Source organism: Rattus norvegicus, chromosome 6 (genome assembly GCF_021556685.1).
Source record: "Rattus norvegicus strain SHRSP/BbbUtx chromosome 6, alternate assembly SHRSP_T2T, whole genome shotgun sequence".
In the NCBI taxonomy this organism is placed as follows: domain Eukaryota; kingdom Metazoa; phylum Chordata; class Mammalia; order Rodentia; family Muridae; genus Rattus; species Rattus norvegicus.
In genome coordinates this window covers 76,413,626-76,433,144 of record NC_141539.1, presented here as the reverse complement: position 1 = coordinate 76,433,144, position 19,519 = coordinate 76,413,626, and the positions used below count along the sequence as shown (strand labels likewise).

The 19,519-nt window shown below is 41.8% G+C and overlaps 1 protein-coding gene and 2 non-coding genes across 3 annotated transcripts in view; 1 reads left to right on the top strand and 2 right to left on the bottom strand.

Moving 5' to 3' along the window:
- Positions 1–16,457, bottom strand: part of LOC148005239 (uncharacterized) — a 37,177-nt gene extending 20,720 nt beyond the window's left edge. Inside the window, exons 1-3 of the mRNA XM_087554994.1 lie at positions 16,380–16,457; positions 3,202–3,371; positions 2,805–2,942 (exon numbers count right to left, since the gene is read on the bottom strand). Coding sequence (XP_087411120.1) covers positions 2,805–2,942; positions 3,202–3,371; positions 16,380–16,457 — 386 coding nt within the window. The remainder of the gene's footprint in view (positions 1–2,804; positions 2,943–3,201; positions 3,372–16,379) is intronic.
- LOC120093279 (U6 spliceosomal RNA) lies at positions 1,807–1,913 on the top strand. The gene has a single exon (XR_015623617.1). It is a non-coding gene; the product is annotated as a U6 spliceosomal RNA (small nuclear RNA).
- Rnu6-8 (RNA, U6 small nuclear 8) lies at positions 2,493–2,599 on the bottom strand. Its single transcript, XR_015623609.1, has one exon. It is a non-coding gene; the product is annotated as a U6 spliceosomal RNA (small nuclear RNA).
- Positions 16,458–19,519: the final 3,062 nt, after the last annotated feature.

Below are 19,519 nucleotides of genomic sequence, written 5' to 3'. Positions count from 1 at the left end.
TGTGGAAAAACAAAGGCAGCTAGCTGTGTAACAGAAATAGCAAGTAAGAAGATGTTAAGTTTGAATAATCCTGGTAGATTCACTTAACAGATGGACCTTTCAATAACTGTATAGATTGACTGTGGTGGTGTGAATAAAAATGCCCCCCATAGGTCCATAGAGAGTGGCTTTATTATGAGATGTGGCCTTGTAGGAGAATATATGTCACAGGGGTAGGTTTAGAGGTCTCAGAAGCTCAAGCCAGGCTTACTGGTTCACCGTCTCTTCCTGATGCTTGTGGATCAAGATGTAGAACTCTCAGCTCTTCTCCAGCCCCAAGTCTGCCTGGATGCTGCCATGATTCCCATCATGACAAAAATGGACTAAACCTCTGAAACTGTAAGCCAGCCCCAATTAAAATGTTTTCCTTTATAACAGTTGCAGTGGTCATGGTGTCTCTTCACAGCAATAAAACCCTAAGACACTGACCGGAAACAGAAAATATCCAGACAAGATTCATGCCAAAAGAGGGAGAGGAAGAGAAACTGCTTCTGTGTATCCACTGGATTCTTCAAAATTCTACACTGCAGTCGGACAACAACCCTAGAAACCAGGGCTCAGAACTAGCACTGCAGGGCTCAGAACCATTCCACAGTGAGAGAACAGACACCTTCAGTCTTGCTGAAAGAAGGTGATTTGTGAGGTCAAACTTTGGGAAGCACCTGGTTAAGGAATCCGATGATCCAGAGACTCAGAATCAATGCTCCTTTCTTTATGTCTTTGCCTTCTTTCTCTTAATTCTCTAGCAAGAAGCACAGAAGTTGGCCACCAGAGACTACTCTTACTAACTCATGAACCAAGGGTTAAATACCAGAACGATGTTCATTAGTGTTGTCTAAAACCATTGGGTGGAAGATTTGTAAAAGCTTTATAATGGAGGCGTCAGGGTGCTGACCCCATTAGACTTCATATGTCAATACTGCATTCTCCTGATGAGGTACAATATCAAGTACATGCCCTGCCATCATTATTGCATACAAATTTTTTAGGTCAAAAATCTCAGCCTCTGTGTAACTGCACGTTTTCAAGAAACAGGGCAAATAAGGAAATGGATCAACACAAAGGACCAAATCTGTAACAACACACTATCTAAGACATACCTGAACAAGGTATCTTATTTCTTCAGGAAATCAACAGCCTGAAGAGAAACGAATAATGATCGTTGGAGAATAAAAACCAAAGCATATCGCCATCAAATGTGATATGAGATTAAGTTAACCCTTTATGACAATTTCTAAGATGGCATCTTTGAAATCAGGTAAATTTGAGAGCGAGCTGAGTATTAGGCGATATAAAAAGTAATATTTACTAATAGTGGGGTAATTGGGGATTTTTGTTTGTTTGTTCCCTAGTTTCTGTTTCCAATGTGCCTATCCTGGAACTTTTAGTGGCGAAACCACCTACTCTAGAGCCTTGCAGTGTGAAGCCTACCGGCTCACAGACGTAGGGAGGCTCCACAGCCCGCAGTCCCGGCATGCCATGCAGGAAGAGAGCACAGAACTCACTCCCCTCCCTAGGCCTCTGGAGGAGGAATCTTACCCGACATACACCGGGCTTATTTGCATATCCCCAGAGGTAAACTACAGGGACCCACGGTGCCGCGCGATCCCCACTCAGTAGCGGGGTTTATGAGCCTATTCCCGTGTAAAACCTTTTCTGTAGTTCCTGAATGTATGGGAAAATTAGAACGCGAACATGAAAATCACCCTAAGTTAAATGTTCTGCAAAATTAGGCCCCTATATAGTTAGCGCCTAGAAAGTATGACCGTGCTCGCTTCGGCAGCACATATACTAAAATTGGAACGATACAGAGAAGATTAGCATGGCCCCTGCGCAAGGATGACACGCAAATTCGTGAAGCGTTCCATATTTTGCAATCTCGACTTCTATTTCTCTGCAGTATTAAATAAAGTTCTCCCAATATTGAGACTCTGGTTTTTAATGCTGGCGATATTGTATATATATTTATAAGATGGAGTTGCACAATACTAAACCCGAAGCACCCCGGGAATTCTATTTTTCACTTAGCAGACTCCTGGTTTATGAATTGATTGATGGTTCTTTTTTTTTTTTTTTAATTTACATTGATGAATTTTCCCTCATAGGGAAGCAACGGGAGTGTCGCTAATTCATTCTCTCTCGGCTTGTAGACCCAAGTGTGTGTAACAGCTAAAACACAGCCTGCCGTTAGGATCTGTCTCCCAAGGCGCCTCTCTGCATGTCGCCTCGAAAACACACTGGCCGATGCTGCATTACACAAATCTGATAACAGCAGATTTTAGTTGATGGAAACAAGCACTAGGGGCCAAATACAATAATAAATTAGGGTAGGCATCTAACAGTGACGTGCTGTGTCAACTTGGAGATGCTGCTGTCTGCGCGGGAGAAGTCAAATGTTGATGCTGGTCGGAATTTTGTCAAGAAACCTGTTTGTAAAATGAGCAAAGCTGCACCAAAATATGGAACGCTTCACGAATTTGCGTGTCATCCTTGCGCAGGGGCCATGCTAATCTTCTCTGTATCGTTCCAATTTTAGTATATGTGCTGCCGAAGCGAGCACGACTGGGACTCCTGGCTGCAGATTATATAAGGGCCAATACCTGCTTACGTTTTTTACTTAGGGTGATTTCCATGCACATGTTCCCGAGCTTCCCCGTCCACCCGAGAACAAGAAGTAAGTTTTCTCATAGTAATTGTATAGCTAGGTTTGTGAACCCCGCTGCTGAGCGGGGATCGCTCTGGCAGTGTGGCTCCGTGTGGCTTACCTCTGAGATATGCAAATAAGCGCCCGGTGCACGTCGGGTAAAAGCCCTTCTCTGGAGGCCTGGGAAGCAGAGTTCTCTAAGCAGTCCGCTATCCCGGCGCACTGAGAGGCTCTCCTTTTTTCCGACATCTGTGGGGAGCTTGGGAAATGTGTGGTAGCTAAGTCACCAGGGCCCCGAATCGATCACCTACTACTCCCTCCCACACACACTAAAATATGGAACTTGTTACCTATTCCACTGCGACGTAGGAGCGCAGTGCCTGTAGAAGTGTGCCCAACCCGCCAGGTGATCCCTCCCCAGCACAGACCGGCTCGGTCCCAGAACTATCGGCCCCGTACTCTTGGTGCGTAGCCAAGGCTCGGTGAGCACCTCGAGAGTGTGGGGTGCAGTCTATTACCAGCAGGCGCTGGCGGCGCCTGGACCCGAGGAGTTAGACTGGGCGGCCACGCCCTTCGGTGGCCAGTCGCAGGTAGTGCTATCCCGTGCACATTTTGCGCAGGCGCCGTTAGGTGCAGGACCAGGCTCTGGGACCAGGGGCCGCACCCCTTCACAGGTGCCTGGCAGGCGCTAGCGCGTTGCCTGGTAACCAAACATCCGGAACACAGATGGAAGGGCGGAAGCCCACCTCCTTGGCCTGAGAGGGGAATTTGAGGATTTACAGCGCTCACTTTGGAGTAGACAGCAGAGTCACCCTTGTACTTCCTTTTCTTTTCCTGCATATCAAATGGCGAGTTAGCCCTGTTACAGTACAAATGTGTAAAACCTGCCTACTTGGAGGAAATATTTGTTGTGATTTTAAATAACAGCAAAGCCTTTACTGTTCAAGTCATAGCTCTGTGGGCTGTAAAATGAGGGACGAAGGTCAGAAACTCTGCTAGTTTGGTGTGGTTTCAGTATTTCTCAGAGCGAAGTGAAAAATTAACTTGAGATAGATATTATAGAAGAAAACATAGGAAACTTTTTTTCAATCTTGGGGTGAACAAAGAGTTCTAAGATAGAATACAGAAAGTAGATACTCTGAAAAACTTGTCAAACTGGTCTTTATCATACCGTAAATCCATGTTCAACACAGAGTCAAACTGTACTACAAGCCAAAAACTGAAGGAAATAATCAGAATTCATCACCAGAAATGTATCAAGAATAAATCAAGATGGGGCTGGGAAAAAAAGGCTCAGCAGTTAAGAGCACTGGTTGCTTTTCCAGAGGACCCAGGCTCATTCACAGCAATCACAAGACAGCTCACAGATGGTTATCTGAAACCCCAGTTCCAGGGGATTGACCACCTCTACTGATTTCTGAAGGCACCAGGCACATTGCAGAACACAGACATGCAGGCAAAACACTCATATGTGTAAAATAAAATAAATCTAAAATATGTTAGATAACAAGTAGAGAGATGCTTTTAAATTTCAACATTAAAAATATATCAGAGAATGGGGAAAGGGTTTAGATAAACACCTCACAAAAATATAACAAATGAAAATCAGAATAAAAGAAAAGGTGAAGATGAAAAAAGGTATTAGAAATGCCTCACACGCAAATGGAAACAAATTCAACACCGTTAATCATCAGAAAATTGCTACTGTCCACTGAATATCATTTCACAGTACTAAAATGGCAAAACTAAGACTAAACAAACTCAGGCAACCCTGCAGGGTAGCAGGAGCTCCTAGGTGACACTGTCAGTGGGGGAGAGAGGGGGAGTAGTACATTTTTTAAAAACTGTTTAGCTTTTCCTGTGAAAAGAGTCATGCTAATTATCACCTTGGCATAGTCAGGAGTCACTGGAAGGTGAGCGTCTGATAGTCCTGTGGGGAATTATCTTGATATTAGTTGTGATATATATTGATGTGACACCCATTTTAATTGTGGGTGCAAGCATTCTCTGGGCAAATAGAGAAAAGTGAATGGAGCACTAGCAAACCAGACCTCACCCTCTCCCCTCATTGTGGATGTCATGTGACCAGCTACTTCAAGTTCCTGCCGCCCAGACTTCCTTCTATGATCAACTGTACCTTGGACTGTAAACGTAAATGGCTCTTGAAATTACGTTTGCCAGAGTATTTTATCACAGCAATAAACACACACACACACACACACACACACACACACACACACACACACCCCAAAAAACAAAACTGGGAAGTCTTACAGAGGGAAGCACTTTGGGACTCACCAGTTTATACATACAGGAGAGATTAAGACAAGTGCACAGATTTGTTCGCCTGGGGAAAGCGGGATTGTGACATACTGATCCAATGGAATGCTATCCTTCCATCGGAAGAAGCACGCTGCTGATGTGCACAGAATGAATGTACTTCACGGGTGTGCTGCACACAGGGAGGCAATTGGGAGAGGTTTGCGTCATGAGTCTGTTTACGAAAGTCTTTGCACAGTGCCAGTGAGATGACTCATCGAGTAAAGGTGCTTACTTGCCACTGACCTGACAACCTGAACTCTCTCTGGGACTTTCTCACAAGGTACATGCATTCCCCAAATCCCACATACATACATACATACATACATACATACATACATACATACATACATGCAATTAAGAAAGGTTTAAGGCTCCCAGGACTCAGCGGGGATGACCTTAGCCAAATGCCCAACAGTGGGGAGATGTACCCTGAAGACAACCTCCAATAATTAGTCAGGGCCTCTGTGGAATTATGGGTTCAACAACCCACCTTCAAGATTTTTAACCCAGAATTGTTCCTGTCTAAAAGAAATGCAGGGACATAATGGAGCAGAGACTGAAGGAAAGCCCAACTTAGGATCCATCCCATGATGGCTCCTAACACTGACACTATTACTGATGCTATGTTGTGCTTGCAGAGAGGAGTATAGCATGGCTGTCCTCTGAGAGGCTCTACCAGCAACTGACTGAGACAGATGCAGATACTCACAGTCAAACAGTAGACTGAGGTTGGGGACATCTATGGTGGAAGAGTTAGTGGAAGGATTGAAGGAGCTGAAGGGGATGGCAACCATATAGGAAAAACAAGTGTCAACTAATCTGGAACCCTGGGAGCTCTCAAAGACTAAGCTGTCAGCGAGGGTGCTGAGGGTACCTGGAAGAGAATGGGGGACAAGAGACGAGAAGAAGGATGCCAGGACAAGAGTCTGATCAAGGCAACAATTTTATTTTTTCCCAAGGCTGAATTTATACCATAACAGGGGTAACGGGTGGGGGGGGGGAGTATGAAACATGTCCATAGGCCAAGGACACAGTATTCATGTGGTCAGCTGATGTCAACTGGATGTCAGAAAGGTCACAGGTTTATCATATCTATTAGTGAGCAGGATGTTAGTTTCTCAGAAAGGTTACAGGTCATCACATTGGGCATCTTGATGTCAGATGTGTTTCTCAGCAAGGTCACAACTTTATCATATCATTATTCAGCCTGACCACCAAATTTATATTAGTCTTCTGCAGCTGGCTGGGGATTTTCCATGAACCCAGTCATACTTAACTCTAACCATAATATTAACATCAATAATGGAGGGTTTCAAGGGCATTGCTCCCAACACTAAACCACCAACCAAACAGCATACACTGGCTGGTCTGAGGCCCCTAGCACATATGTAGCCAAGGACTGCCTTGTCTGGCCTCAGTGGGAGAGGATGAGCCTAATCCTATACAGACTTGATGCCCTAGGAAGGAGAGATACTGGGGTGGGGTGAGGGGCACCCTCTCATAGGCAAAGGGAGGGGATGGGGTAGGGGAGTAAAGAACTCTGTCAAGGGGGGAATGGGGGCAACATTTGAGATGTAAATACATAAAATAATTAATAATAATAAATTTTTAAGCTAGTTGTGCTAAAGTCTATGCAGAAGCAAAACTAACATAATTGGAATAGAAGTTGAAATATCAATGGTTAAAGGGAGAAATGGTATCTAGACTACAAGGTATTCTAGGGAAGGGAACTTTCTGATGTAAAGTCCTTCATGTCAGTCAGCACATAGTGTATTCACCTTTCAGAGCATTTCAGCTACATACTTGAAATCTAAATCTGAAAAGAAAAATTGCCACTTACACTGCAGCAATACTAAGCTTAAATAAAGAAAACTATTGGGATTGCCGATGTCTATGACCAAGGGGTTCATTGCGCTAAACAGTAAAACCCTGGTTTCTGGAACTTTATCTGTATCCTTTTGCTACATATGTATTGATTCCTCACAGCTGGTAGACATCATGACTGGGGCAGTTTCAGTCTAGTTGAGTTGAAAACTATGTAACATTGTGATGCTGTTAACTGAATACTTTCCAAGTGATACTATTGTAGTTACAAAGTTCTCAATGTTCTGGCCCCAGTGTAGAGCAATGATCCAGTCCCTCAACCTCTTGCTTCACGGAGTTCTCCTGTGTACAAGAGATAAAATCAATGAGAAAGTATGCAGATGAACAGTAGGTAACTTCAGTTGACTGTTAATACAGTGAGGGTAAAACATTTAGAGAATGAAATATGAGACCATGTTTTACTCATTGCTGAGACCATGTGTGTGAGTCGCATGTGTTTGCATGTCAAATTATCCTCTGCTCAGCTCCCTCGTGAGGACAAAATCAACCTCTTTTAGCCTCATTGTACAGTGAAAATCCCTTTTGAAACATGAAAACACGAAGCCACGTTTCACTTGTGCACACTATTCCCTCACACAGTTTCTTGGAGAGGACAGACGGACAGTTCATCAGCTCATTAAACAACATTTATAAGTGCAGGAGTGTGTGTTTAAAGAGAAGCACCTGGCATGGCACAGAGCCGCTTCCAATTGACTGGAGCTCCCAGTTCTCCTCACAGCTTAAACATCTAAGGAGTTACCTAGTCAAGAACTCAGGAATTTCTATATCTCCAAGCTCAAAGGTCCCTGTAAAATTAAGACAACATACCAATCCCATTTGTCACATCAGGCATAGTACAGGTCAGAAATGTTCGTGCTTTAAAACTCTGGTGAGCTCTTAGGACACCAGAATGGTTTCTGTCATCCAGTTGATCCCACGATCACAATTGTTGAGCATTTATCATTTACTGTTATGACAGTATTGCTGCTTTTAATCTCTTTGCCTATTTTGGTTCTTATCCATAAAGAGACAGAGGATTCAGCTCCTTCAAGTTCTAGCTTTGTTTGACACCAGCAAAAAGCCTGAGAGTAGTAGTGATCTCACTTAGGATCACAACTCTTGTTCAAACTCAGTTTTGTTTTCATTCAAAGCTAGCCACTATGCGCACTTAAACAGGTGAGATTATCCCTGTACTTACAGCTTCTACTGTGAGCTTTGTACTATCCTGAAAAATACTGCTTTCCCTCAGAGAACTCAGGAAGGACAGCTAGTGCACTAATTACCATTAGTCGTTGCCTATTAGGAAGCCGAGACCTGCAGAGGACAAACACGATCTGCCAAATGGCTTACTCATTGTAAGAATGGAATTTAAACCAGGAAATGAGAGTTAACCTTTCTGGGTTCATCATTTAACATCTCCTCTCCAAGCAATCCACAGGGGAGAGAAACCTGTGCAGATGAAAAGCTGTACTTGTGTTCATTTGCCTTAAGGGAACGGTGAGAGTGGTGATGGTAACTCTTGAGAAACCTAGAAACGAGAATGTAAATGAAGGCAAGGAAAGAACAGGAGGCAGCAGCCTCTGCATTCTTGATACTTGGACAGAGCAGAAGCTGGAGGTCAAAAGATTGTTATATAAATACTAATAGTTAATTTTAAAAAAGTGGACAGGGTAAGTTATACAGGCAGAAGAGGAGGAGAAAGAGGACTCTCTGTTCCATATTCTAAAAGACAAGATTAGTTAAGTATCTCCTGGGCTGGAGATCAGGGTCCAAAAGCCTGCCTAGGATGCGGGAGGCCTTGTTTTCAGTCCTCAGTACTACAAACTACAAAGGTAGACAAACAAAACCATCTTTTCTGTAGATTACATGATTCTTAATCTGTAGGGCTGCTAGAAACACAAGCTGGACATATCAGAATTTGAGTCTTCGCTCTGCCGTTAAATGGTGCTATCTAGAGTCCTTTGTACTTGTTCTCTGTGCCTTAAGAATAAACCTCCTTCTGTTATCATAAGATTAAAAGGTAAAATGGCACACTCAGTGTGGCTGGATCACAAAAGATCCTCAAAAATCCTGCTGTTTCATTTTCTCTTCTTCCTGTATGGTTCTTACCACAAAGCGCTTTGTATAACTAGTTACCTGGGTGTGTCTTATCTTTTCCACCCACTAGACCTTGACCTCTGTCATGATGAAGGTGGTAGCTTACTCACGTCTGTTTCCCAGCAAGCACTCAGTATTTTAATAAATAAAGCCATCCCCAATTACCCAGTGATCTCCCTCTTGATGGGGTGGACACTTTTTTTTTTAAGTTGTCTTTCTAGACCATTTGACTAAATCAGTAGCCTTTCTACTTCAGACAGGCAATCTTCTGAGGGTCGACTGGGCTGTTTTCACCATTCGTCTGAGGCTTATTTCTGTCCTGTTTAGCTTATTTCCTGCATGTTCATCCTCTCTCAAGCAGTGAGGCTTTCTTCCTCTCATCACCAGCACACCCATGATCTGCAGTGGCAGGTCCCTAGCATGGCTGTCTCCGTGTGCTATCCAGTCACATGCCACATAACACTTCCAAGAGAGTCCCCACACACAGCAATGGTCCTATAAGATTATAATCTGCCTGGACCAGGAACAGATAGTTGAAGAGAAGACAAGAAAAGGGGGAAAGGGGAAAATTAAAAGTAACCCTAAGATAATTCACAGTTGACAGGGTTAGAAGAAGCTTTAGCAAACTTCAATGAACCCTTTCAAAAGTGAAAATGGGGCTGGCAAGGATGGCCCAGTGGGGAAAGAAGCTTGCTACCAGTCCTAAGTGCTGCCAACCCTGCCCACCTGGGTTTAAACCCCTCACTGGGGGAAGGAAAAGACTAACTCCCACGAGTTGCCAACTGACCTCCGAATGCTTATTCATGAACAACACACACACGCACACATGCACACACGCACACACACACACACACACACATACAAATGAAAATGTAAATTTGTAAAAATGTAGAAAATATGGAGCCAATCCTAAAACTTGTCATTAATAGAACACTCACGTACACTGCCTACTTAGAAACAAACCTAAAATAAAAAGAAATTGGAAAACCTGGAAACCCCACAGAAGACACATGTCTGAGTGGCACCTACTCACAGAATGCCCCAGGAGCTTCCTTCAGGGACTGTTGCAGAAAGAAGATCTTGTTCTCCAGGAAATGACAGCTCCATCTGTGTTACTGCCTGAACCTTCCAATCAGACAAAATGTGAATGTGGAAGCCAGTGATACAGACTATTCCAATCTTACATAAGCCAAGTTTGTGTGTTTGTGTCTTTTTAAAAAAAAATAGGATTTTTAAAATTATAACAGAAAAAAATGTCTAAAGAGTCATGACATAGTCAATGAAAAATATTCTGTACCCAATACCGGATGCGTATGCTTTGGGACGCACTATTTATTTATGTGTATTAATATGCAGATCTGTGTGTTTATATACACACAGTACAAACCTGTGTGCCCCGGCGCCCACAGAGGACACCAGCGACGCACATATTCTAAGCCAAGCATCTTCCAAAAGAGTCCAAAGTTTTTAAAAGTACAATAAAGCTAAAAGTAAAAACAAAAGTTATAAAAGGAGCTTAGAGCAATGGCTGAGCAGTTGAGAGTGTCCTGTCCTTGCAGAGGACCTGAGTTGGGGATCCAACAGCCTCTCCTGGCGACCCCAGGTGCCTGCACTTGTGTACACAGACCCACCCATACACACAAGTAATTTAAATATTTTTAAAATATTTTTTAATTAAAAAAGTAAAAATTGATTTACTGTTGAGGGAAAAATATGATTAAATGTGGTGTAGCCTAGATGATAAAGTTGACATTAGTACACAGTGATAATGTCTTCAACCTTCACATCCATCCTCACCTGCTCAGTGACCCGGGTAGAAAAACTCAGAATCCTACAAAGTCCGTTAATGGAAAGCACCCACCACAGGTAAGATATCCACACGCACAGGTACTTAGCATCGTGTATACGGCTTACCTATGGCGTTCAGAAACAGAGCGTGCAGGGTAGATTTGTAGCACAGTCGGCTGCACACTGTAGCCCAGGTGTTTAGAACTCTGCCCCGTCCAGGTGTACCCGTACGCACACACTACAGTGTGTGGTCACAAAGTCATGATTGTCTTGGTTCTAAAAGAAATCCTTGTTTTGTTGGACAGGTGTGCACAAATGTGTCTTCTATCTAATTCCAATTGACTTTGTACAATCACAAAAACTGTCAGAATCTGTCAGAGTGTAACAAACACACGCTATCTGGTCTAGATATGTGTCTTCACAATGAAATGCTGCAACACATCAGAATCGCGAAAACAAAATACCAATCGAAAGAGGCCAAACAGATATATTTATTTTGTTGAGTAGTCTGTTTTATTTTTGTGAATTCTCAAAAAAGGGGAGAGGTTTTACTCAGGATGGTCATCATCTTTGAAGAAGAAAGATGAAAATTTTCAAGACAGAGAGACTGTGTACACACTCAGTGCTGACGCCTGGGTGCTGTTCACACAGGCACATTCGTTTCTCAATAAAGACACCACATCTCACATGTGTACCCTCACACACGCTGTACTTGAGTAAATGATTCGTTTAAAAAAAAATAACAGCAATATATTTTGTAATAAACACCTCATCTTGGAGCCCTTTTCATCTACATAAACATTTCATATTTTACTTCATTCCCATTTTCAGTAACCTCGCTACTCGTTTTCCTGGCTGGAAGTCTGAGGTTAGAAGCTGAACACTGTTTGTCCCTTGGTTCCCTGAAAATCCTCACAATACTTCACATACAGTAGGCACTCAATAAATACTATGTTGAAATGAAAAAATAGAGTCTATTAAAAAAGCTTTATAAGAAAATTTAAGCAGACATTTCAAAACAATTACTTCTGACTTACCTTATCCTACCAACCTTACTCTCTTTGTCATGTATTTATGATAAATGTGAATATTTATTGAAATAAGTTAAAAAAAAAACTGTGAGAATTCCCGTACTGATGCTCTAGAAAATAATTAATATGGGTATGGGTTATCTGTGTAAAGAAGCCAAAGGCAGCAGTAAGGTAATATTTTAATTATCAACATACAAACTGGCATCCAGCTGCTCTACCAAGGAACAGAGTCTGCTCCTTGGATTAAGTGTCCTCTCTCCTTCAGTCACATACGAGTTTCTGTCCACTCAGAGACTCCTGGGTACATCTGCTTTAGGCTCTTTGTTGAATAAGTGTAGAAGTGTGTTGGGCCCACCTGTCTTTCTCCTGCAGAGACCTGTGAAGAATAGCTTTGGTAACCATAGGCCATGGATAAGGTTAGAAGCTTCTGCAGACAGGAACATATGGATTTTCTCTTAAAACTAACAATGCTAACCAACTGACCAAATAGAGTTTTGTTAAACATTTTACTGATGACAGCTTTTTGTGCGCCAGCCTTCAGAACGCTGCTTCTCCACAGGACTTTGGATCAGAGGCTCTTCTCTGACCTTTCATATAACCCCGAACAAACCCTTTCATAGCTCAGTAAGACTGAGCTGAGACCATCTCTGCAATGTGCTGCCTCTTAAAACTTGAGGGCCTTGAGGACCTGGTCTTCTTTTTAAAAAACAAAACAAAACAAATTCTAGCATATTACCTAGAATAAAGTTAACACTGAAATAAAATTACATATTTGAAAAAAGCAATTAATTATAGACTCAGGCCATCATATTCCTAGTTAAACAAGGCTCTGTGCCTGAAGATGAACTATGAGTACACAGACCTAAATTTGTGGTGAATTAAATTGGGCATCGCGGAAGCAGAAGTCTCAATTTTGCTTTTAGTAATATGAAAATAAGATGCCCCAAGAAATTCTATCAGAGAGAGAGAGGGAGAGAGAGACAGAGACAGAGAGAGAGACAGAGAGACAGAGAGAGAGACAGAGAGACAGAGACAGAGACAGAGACAGACAGACAGACAGACAGACAGCATTATTCTAAAATCTCTGTAAAGAAACAGCTGATAAATGACAAGAAAATCACCTCCACAGAGCTAATGCACACTAGGCATGATAGTAGCATGAGACAGTCTTTGGAAGTCTAGACCTGTTGGTTTTAACTGAGAGCATATGCGAGTTAGGAGGGAAAACCTGGACTGGGAGAGCCAAGTGATATAATATGTGACTGTAAGTTGGGGTTCTAAAGGCACTCTTCTAATTGGAGGATGCACTTAGGGGAAACTCCTGCCATACAGTAGCATGCTGATCTCAGTCTTACTTAGAATAAAGTTGGGAAATTTTTCTCACAAGATGGTGTGTACAGAAAATGCCCACCATAGCATTCTCTCTTCTGGGTGTTTGCAGCCTGGAGACTTCTCTCCTACAGAGACTACTTCTATCAAGGTTAGCTGAGCCTGCCTCCATGATCCAGCTTCTATACCATAAACTGTATGTTCCCCTGTAAGTAACAACCCCAACTTCCTGTTCAACTGTGTGTAGCAAGTAAACAGACCTTCCAGGGTGCTTCATCAAAGAGCCTGGTCCACCTGACCTCAACTCTTCTGTCTTTTCTTCATTCCCGTGCCGCCCCAGCTAGGTCCAGTTCTTGGAGCTGAGCAAGAACTCAACATGATGCTTAAAAGTCAAGGAAAAACCAAAAACAGCAACAGGGACATGCTCAAGGAGTGAAGGAGACACTAAAAAACAATGATCAGAAAAATAGAATCAGAGCTAATATAGAAACAAAAAGTGTAACTAGGATTAAAAAGTCAAAGACCAAACTGAATGTCAGATTACTCATAAAAAAAGAATTTCTAAAATGGAAAATAAAATCATGGAAAACACATATTATAGCATGATGTTATTTAAAATCTGGATGGAGGCAAGACAGAACAAGTGAAAACGTCCACAATGCACTTTTCCCAAATGTAGATATGTTACTCTGCTAAGACTATCACAACAAAACACCAAAGACTTGTGTCTTTTGACAAATTTATTTTTTCTTTGTTCTGCAAATTAGATGGCCAAGATTAGGGTTCTGCCCTAGACTAGTTCGTCTTCTTCTGGCTTGTAGACAAGTGTCTTCTGTCTGTGTCTCCAAACAGCCTTTCCTCTGTCATGTGGAGGGTGGTAGGTGCAGAGACAGTACTCTGGTCTCCTGTGAGGACACTAGACGTACTGAACGATGCCCTTCCATATGTCCTCATTTGCCCTTAATTAACTACCAAAGGTCTGCATCGCCAAATACAGTTGCACTGGGATTAGGGCTTTAACACCTGAATGTTGGTGGGACACAATTCTGTTCATAACAACAGGCAAGGCTAACAGGATGGACCATAGTTAAGGACATAATAACCAAGAACAAGTTCTAGTTAACTTTAAAATTCAAGGCAAAATAAATCAAAAGAAATACAAGCTTAGATTTGTGGCACTGCAATAACAGTATATCAAAGATGAAAGTAAGATTAAGGTCAGATGAAGGGACAGATTATCTACAAAAGAACCACTATTAGACTGATAGCCAACTTGGCACACTTACGTAAAAGACAATGAAATGGTGTCTTATGTCAACTTAAATCTTAAATCAAAAAAAGTGTCACAGATTACATACTAATAGTAGTGTAATAAGTTACTGGACACAGCGCCCAGAATCAGAAACCTTACTTTCCTTCCAGCTTCCAGGGGCAATACACTGAGCAATACATGAATTCTCTATGAACAATATTCCAGCACATTTCAGAGGAGTGATGCCAGAGACTATGATCTCTAAAACTAACTAAATTAGTAAACATACAAAAATAAGGACTTTTCTGTGCCCAAAATATAGTAGAACATTTCTTACAAGACATCAAAACTAATCATTTCAAAATGATTTAAAACAGTCATATTTTATGGAATACCGTAACATGTCAAAGAGAGGCATTGCTTGGTGTTTATTTTTTCCTCTTGCTTTTTTGTTTTAAGACAATTTCTCACTGTTTTCCTGGCTAGCCTTGAACAGGGTTCAAAACAATGCTCCTGCCTCAGTCTTCAGAGAAGCTTGGAACTAAATCTGCCTCCTGACACAGCAGGAAACTCACAACTGTAAAGGAGAAACAGGTGGGTATGACAATAATATCCTGAAATCTCAGCACCACCACACAGAAGGGTGCAGGGTATAGATACAGAGGGAAACTTTGTCTCAAAGGGGGAGAAGGAAAAAAATCAACAAAAGTGGTCAACACTCCACAAAATAAAAAGAAAAAATATATCAATATTTAGAATGTAAAGAAAGGTATCACAGAGCCACAATTAAAAGGATAATAAAAGCACTGAAAAATTTTGTCAATAAACATAAAAACTTTAAAAATGAAAGGAACAATTTAGGGGAAAATATTAGCAATTGAAGCAGATTTATGTGTCACTAGTGTGAGGTAAAGTGGAAAATCATTCAAAATTTTCAGCCACACCAAAAATTTCCTTACCTCAGAAATTTGTTTGAATTACTTTCTGATCAGTCCCAGGTTTCCCACTGAGCATGTAAGGATATGGTGGAACATACAATACCGGCTGAGGATAGGTATCGGATAAAATACCGGATATCGGCCCCTGCCTGGTGGAAAGCTGTACACATCGTGGAATTATATTGGAGTCTTAGGAGAGCACCTCCACTGTTTATTTTATTTGTGCAGAAACTCAGAATTCCAGCCTTGACTCTGGAGTTAGACAGCTTGATCAGAACTCGGGGAATATCAGCTTGTAGGTTCACCTGCTGCTTGCCCAGTGCAGTAGGAATTCATAATATTATGGGGATTTTCACAGGACTCAAGGTTCTAGCCACCTCTCCTCAATCAACACGTCAAATAACAGAAGTGGAAGAGACGGTGTTAGAACATGGGACTCGAAGTCAAAGAAACAAAGACCCCATCATGTGGGTGTCTAAGATCGGATTGCTCATAGATGTGGTAAGCTTAGCTCAAAAAGTCATTGTCATATAATAAAAACTAAGTTCCCGTCTCTGCCCCTTTTCCTTGATGGCGAAGACATGTGGTCATAAAAGAGAACATCCTGCTTTTTAACTGGGTATAGAACATGAAAACAGAAGACAGCGTAGGCATCAGCAGAGAGACAGACTGGCCAGATCCCAAGTAGCTGTCCTAGCAGCAGTATCCTATTCCTGTAGACACACGTCCTATTCCTGTAGACACACGAATACACACTCTTATGAACTGACTGGTTTTATACCTACTTAGTGGGAAATGTAGCTTAAGCAACTACCTATGCTGTGTTACTGTGTGCATGGCATGTGCGAGACTGGGTCACAGTTAGAGTACTTCTTAGTCTGGGTCTTGATCGTATAAAGACGAAGGCTGCTGCTTTATGCAACTTGTGTGAGAGAGTTCCTTCAGTTGTTCTATAACTTGGATGCCTACACTATACACCTCATACATCACCCCAGATAATAAAGGCTTATCCGTGGTCTAGTGTGCAAGCTGCTTTTGAAGGACTCAGAATATGCTATGTAAGAAAAAATACTTACCAAAGCGACACATGGCAGCGTCCTTATCCTCTGATGCACTTCCCAACATTCTACAAACCCTGATTTCTGATGCTTCATGGTGGCGATGCAATCATTTTCAAGGTGAGACACTCGCTAATCTGATGAGCATGTTGGTTAAACGGTCAAACCTCTGGAATTAGATGCCTCATTGGTAAAACAAAGAGGATTTCCATGATTTCTTCTCTCTCCATAATACGACCTCCATACTTCTCTGTTGTGAGCAGCCTTGGTCCTCACAATGGGACAACAGGGATTGGTGCTGGGCAGAGCAACGCGGTGGTTTGAATATGCTTGTCCCCGAGGGAGTGGGACTGTTGGGAGGTGTGGCCTTGTTAGAGGAAGTGTGTCACCGTGGGGATGGGCGTTGAGATCTCCTCTGAGCTGCTTGCAGGACAGTCTTTGGCGTTTGGATCAAGATGGAGGAACTTGGGGCTGGACAGATGGTTCAGTGGTTAAGAGCACTGACTGCTCTTCCAGAGGTCCTGAGTTCAAATCCCAGCAACCACATGGTGGCTCACAACCATCTGCAATGGGATCTGTTGCCTTCTCCTAGTGTGTCTGAAGAGACCTACAGTGTACTCATATGTATTAAATAAATTTTAAAAAATGGAGGAACTCTCAACTCCATGACTGCCTAGACACTGCCTTGCTTCCTGAGTTGAATCTCTGAAACTGTAAGCTACCCCCACTGAAAAGATTGCCTTGGTCATGTCATGGTGTCTGTTCAAAGCAATGGAAACCCTAACTAGATATTCCCAGATCTGCTTCACTAGTTAGTGCTCATCACTCCTTGTTATTCCAGAGAAATCCATGGTTTTCTCATGACAAGGATAATATAAGTTCTGAGTGACTACTGCTCAATACGGGAGAGCGTTGATTTATACATACCATAAAACACCATTGCATGATGATACTCATAAATATACTTGTTTGATTAGAATTATTCTAGACTGGCAAAATGAAAATAAAAGTGTTAGGTGGAAAGATTTGAAATATCTTTTTGCAAGGGATTATGGATGCTAGAAAATGGTAAAAACAAAGATGAAAACCTGCCAAGCCTTTAGTGTGGCTCTTATTAGAAAGAAAGCATATGGTTTAAAGAGAACATGCCTTACGGTTTCTTACAAGATCGAGAATTCATTCTGATGTGCAACAGATCATTGTGATTGATAGAATGGGCTTTTGAACTGTTCTTGTGAGTGTGTTAGTATCCAGAATTTATTGCCTGAGATAGGGTTTCAGCTTCCACCACTGAACAGGCATACTCAGCTCTGGGTATACTCAGAAGGAGCTGCCTTAGCACTTGCTAATGTGAAGTAAACCTAAGGCCAGGTCACTAGGCTTCTCCTGCGTGTTGTTTTGCCTGCCACTGAAGGATGGACGAATTGTGGAATCACACAATGAATGCAGTAATTCTGAATTGAGACAGTTTAAAAAGTTGTTCTGACCAAAAATTTCTACAGTTTCTAATAGAGCCATGTGTAGCTATTGGAATAGTTCTAGGAACAAAACTGTGGTGTTTCATTTTCTTCATTTCTTGCTCTATTATCTTATTTTTGGGGCCTACCCTAGCTTCAATAATACTCCGAGGGTACTTGAACCACGCTCCTGAATCTCGGCCCCACAGCTATCCTTCGTGGAGGTTTATATCCTCCTCGGTCAACACACAAGTCACAGCACTCTCCAAGTATGTATCACAAAGGATTTCTCTATGTTTACTGTGGGCATTAGTGTTTGCCCAACTCATCTCAGGTTCCATAGCTAAGGACTACCCTGCTCAACTCTTGGTTGGATGTTTACCCACTAGAATGACCCACTGTTCTGATTTTCAATGGACTGAAGAGCTTCTTTGGTTGCAAAACATTCAATGCTAAAATCAAAAGCCCAGAATAAATCAAGAAAAGGTTGCTGTATTTTCTTTTAGGTTTCCATGCACTATCATTTCAGAACTTCTTCTTGTGCCTCATTCTGATGTTAAAGGCAATAGAAAATATTAATGATCTACTTTATTACCTAAATATGTATATAGGAAATCATATTTTCTGGGAAAAAACCCTTAGGCTCACATATAAAATATTTGGTCTTAATGGAACATTGGAAATTCAGAGTAAGTGAATAAGTCTGACTCCATAGATATTAGCCTTTTTAAGTGAAAGTCAGACTATTAACCTGAATGAGGTCGCTTCCATCTCTATCTCAGTAACCACCGTGCTCACAAATTCTCATGCCACTTGGATGATTGACAGGTTGGACAGTGATAACTAAATCATACACCCTATTTGCCTCATGTTGATTCTTTCTATAGATATTACTAAATAACAATAAAAACATCTTATATGCATTCCCATATGTTCATGTCTATGCTTCCAACTAGCCCTCCTGATGTTCCAGTCTGCTTTCTTGAGGTCCCTGACTAGCTAGTCAGGCTACTTACTACTGCACTTAAGTTGGTGAATATTGCACACTCAAGCTACTCAAGTGTTCCGTTTCTATGAGCATTCTCCCTTTCCACTTAAAAATTTTTTATTAATTCTTGAAGAATTTCATACGATGTTTTTTTTAAAATCATATTTACTTCCCCCTCTCCAAACCACCCTTTCCACCCTCACCTCCCTATGCACCGAGCTTAGACTTTTCTTCTTCCCCATTCTCCATGAAGTACTGTCGTCATTACACAGCTAGTCTTGTGGGTATACCTAGGAGTGTGGACAACCTACCAGGGGACACATCATTAAAGAAAACAGATCCCTCCTCTCTAGCGGATATCAAATGTCAGTAGTTCCTCAGCAAGTGGTGGGATTCCATGACCACCTCCTATCTCCATGTTAGTATTCTTCTGTCTTGAACTTATTCTTCAACTTATTCTTGTGAATGTTGTCACAGTCACTGAATTCATGTGTCTAGAAAACAATGTTTTCTTGAAATTACCCACTGCCTCTGGCTCTTACCACCCCCTCCTCATGCATCCTTAAAAATCTCTGAGTTGGGGAAGGATATAATAGGTATGTTCCATTTAGGGCTAAGCACTCCAGAGTTTCTTATTCTGTGCATATTGACCAGTTGATGGTCTCTGCTACCTACCATCTACTGCAGAGAAGATTCTATAATGAAGGTTAAAA